The sequence below is a fragment of the Orycteropus afer genome, unplaced genomic scaffold (genome assembly GCF_000298275.1).
Source record: "Orycteropus afer afer isolate SDZICR_OR568_19922 unplaced genomic scaffold, OryAfe1.0 scaffold00986, whole genome shotgun sequence".
Lineage (NCBI taxonomy): Eukaryota > Metazoa > Chordata > Mammalia > Tubulidentata > Orycteropodidae > Orycteropus > Orycteropus afer.
The window spans coordinates 243,324-246,241 of record NW_006922573.1 but is presented as its reverse complement, the minus strand read 5'-3'; the positions used below and the strand labels follow the sequence as shown (position 1 = coordinate 246,241).

General features: G+C 54.4%; 1 protein-coding gene across 1 annotated transcript in view; it reads left to right on the top strand.

Annotated features, from left to right (window-relative positions):
* Nucleotides 1–974: 974 nt before the first annotated feature.
* Nucleotides 975–2,918, top strand: part of MRPL40 (mitochondrial ribosomal protein L40) — a 5,794-nt gene continuing 3,850 nt past the window's right edge. Inside the window, exons 1-2 of the mRNA XM_007958458.1 lie at nucleotides 975–1,027; nucleotides 1,483–1,566. Of these exons, the coding sequence (XP_007956649.1) occupies nucleotides 975–1,027; nucleotides 1,483–1,566 (137 nt within the window). The remainder of the gene's footprint in view (nucleotides 1,028–1,482; nucleotides 1,567–2,918) is intronic.

The window sequence follows — 2,918 nt, the reverse complement described above, 5'->3', positions numbered from 1 at the left end:
CCCCGCGCTCGGCCGCCGCCTCCGCCGCCACAGCCGCATCCCCTGCGCCGCTCCTCCTCCGGCGGCTCCCGGGCAACGCCGGAAGTCACGGCGCGCACCTGCCAAATCACCCCGGCGGGAAACCGCTCCCCACATGGAGGGGGACGCCCAGGCTCTACCGCGGGCAGGGCAGCTCAGGGCGCGGCCGCCGACAAAGGGCGTGTCGGCTGGGACTGCGAGGAACTTGCGGGGCTCGAGGCACAGCCTGGCCGACGGGGCCGTGCCGAGTGCCAGGCGGGGCCTGCGTGGCGTAGACGCCCTCTCACCAGCTCTAACTCGCTGGTTCCAACTCCGACTTAATTAGCTTCCTTCACTCAACAACATTCGTTTAGTGGGCATCTCGCGAATGCCTGGCCCAGTGCCCGCGCCAGGTTGTAGCCACTGGCGAGTGGCCGTGGCCCCGCGCTCGGACAAATGCGGCGGAATAAGCATTCCTCAAGGCCCGACCCGGGCCGTGGCCCTCCAGCCAGCACCTGGGGGCTTGCAGAGGCTGCCGAGGCGGACACGTTTATTGGAAAACCGAGACCATTTTCATAGACGTGGACAGGTAAGCCCAGAGAAACAAAAAAACGCCTTGAGGCCACCTGGACTGCTCTGCTAGGCTTAAGGCCCTCGCGTGGATGGAGGGAACCCAGATACAGGACCCGCCGCGGGCGGAGTTCTGCCCTCTCCCAGGTAGGGCTCGAGGCGCTAGCAGGGGCGGAAGGAAGAACCCGGAGCAGCGCGCGGTGTGAGGCGCTCGGGGCGGGTCCGAGAGCCCCGGGATATCCGGGGCGGGGCTACGTCGGAGGCGGGGCTAGAGGCTGCCCGACCCTCTGCGACCGGAACGCAAAAGCACCCGGCGACATGCAGATCGGACTTCTGCGTGGTACACTGCGGGCCGGATCGCGGAAGGGCCCGCGCCCGGAAGCGATCTGTTGACCGCGGGAGAGGCCATGGCCGCCGTGGCGCTGGGTCCTCTTGGGCGTGCTCTGCGCTTGCGGAGCTGGTGAGTACAGACGACAACCGAATCGTAGGGTGCCCAGGAAGTGCGTGGGGCGCTCCGCGCTGTCCGGGATCTCGTCTGCTATTTCATCCCAAGCTCCTTGGACGCTTCTGTCCACATATATATCAGAGATGACCTAGCTGATCGTGCATGTTATGCATGAAAAACTAGGACCTTGTCAAGTAGAGAGGACACCTTGCCCAAGTGCTCTGCTGTGAACAGGGGAATATTGAAAGTCTCCTACGTTGACCTTTTTTGTCAAATCCAGTACTTAAAGTGCGTCAGGTTTGGGGGACATCATAGTTTTGTTTTCCGTTTCCTGTGAAGTGGGGTAGAATCACGTATTTATGAAAAGTCGGTCATTGAAAACCCTCAGGAGCACAGTTCTGCTCAGAGAACACGTGGGGTCGCTATGAATCCAAATCGACTTGACGGCAACGTTTTTGGGCTTCTTTCAGGCTTTCGGAGACTTGGCTGACTCACATGAGAGACACCCACCACCGAGCTTCTTTGCTGTCCTTCTGGGAACTCATTCCGATGAGGTAAACTCACCCTTAGCCCTGATCTCCAAGAGTGTCGAAGGGAGACGCACTTACGAACAGAACAAAGCAACACTAAGCAATTTGGTTTGCAAAATTAAAAGCCTGTAAAGTAGCTGTTAGGAGCTCTGGTAGCGTAGTGCACTTGACTGCTAACCAGAAGACTGGCAGGTCAAACCCATCAGCCACTCCTCGGAAGGAAGGTTGGGCAATCTACTTTCCTAGAGAGACCCTCTCTGAAACCCAGTAAGGGGTCATTGTGAGTTGGGTCTGACTCCAGGGCACATAACAGCAGCAGCAACAGCAGCTGTTAAAATTAGGTACTTTTTAACATTCTGTATGTGGAATAGTGCCTAAGGTGTTAGTGCTCACCAGAAGGCTGGCGGTTCAAACCCACCAGGCACTCCTGGGAAGGAAGGTTGGGCAATCTACTTCCGTAGTGATACCACTTCAGAAACCCAAGGAAGGTTGCTGTGAGTTGGGTTTGGTTTTATGTGGAATATTGCTACGTTTGTAGTAAGAAAAAATAAGTAAAATATAGTTTAAATAAAATTTAACTTTGAAGAGCATAAACTTCTGTTTCTCCAGGAGCCTTCCTGTTCCCTGCCAATTTCTAATGTCCTGGGAGGGAGTGGGGTGGTGCCAGGATTAAAGGTCTTTCCACCTGAAACTCTGAATGCTTTCTGGGGACTTGGTTCACTGAAACTTGGTTTTGTTGCTGGAAGACTTGCTGCTTCTTAACTAATTACCATAGGAGATGTGTTGCTAAAAGGGTAAATCAGACTTTTGACAATGCTGTTGTTGTTAGGTGCAGTTGAGTCAGCTCTTGACTCATAGTGACCCTATGGACAACAGAAGGAAACACTGCCCAGTTGTGGGTCATCCTCACCATCCTTGCTATACTTGAGCCCATTATTTCAGCCACTATGTCAGTCCGTCTCGTTGAGAGTCTTCCCCTTTTTCACTGACCCTTTACAAAGTATGGTGTCCTTCTCCAGAGAATGGGCCCTTCTGACCACCTGAGCAAAGTAGGTGAGATCGTCTGGCCAGTCTCACTTTCAAGGAGCCTTCTGGCTGCATTTCTTCCAGGACAGATGTGTCCATTCTTCTGCCAGTCCCTGGTATGTTCTAGACAGCGTTCTAGGATGGGGAAATTTGTTAAGAAATCCCAAAAAGTAAATAGGAGTCGCTCCTATTGCCTGCCATTCAAAGCATTTTTATACATCACAGACCCATTGAAAACGCGAATGACGAGCTTCTACGTCACTGGTTCGGTTTCTTCACTTCACTGCAATGCCGAGCCCTACCTCCGCCCTAGCACTAGGATGAGCACTTCCCTGTAGTGGGTACCCTAC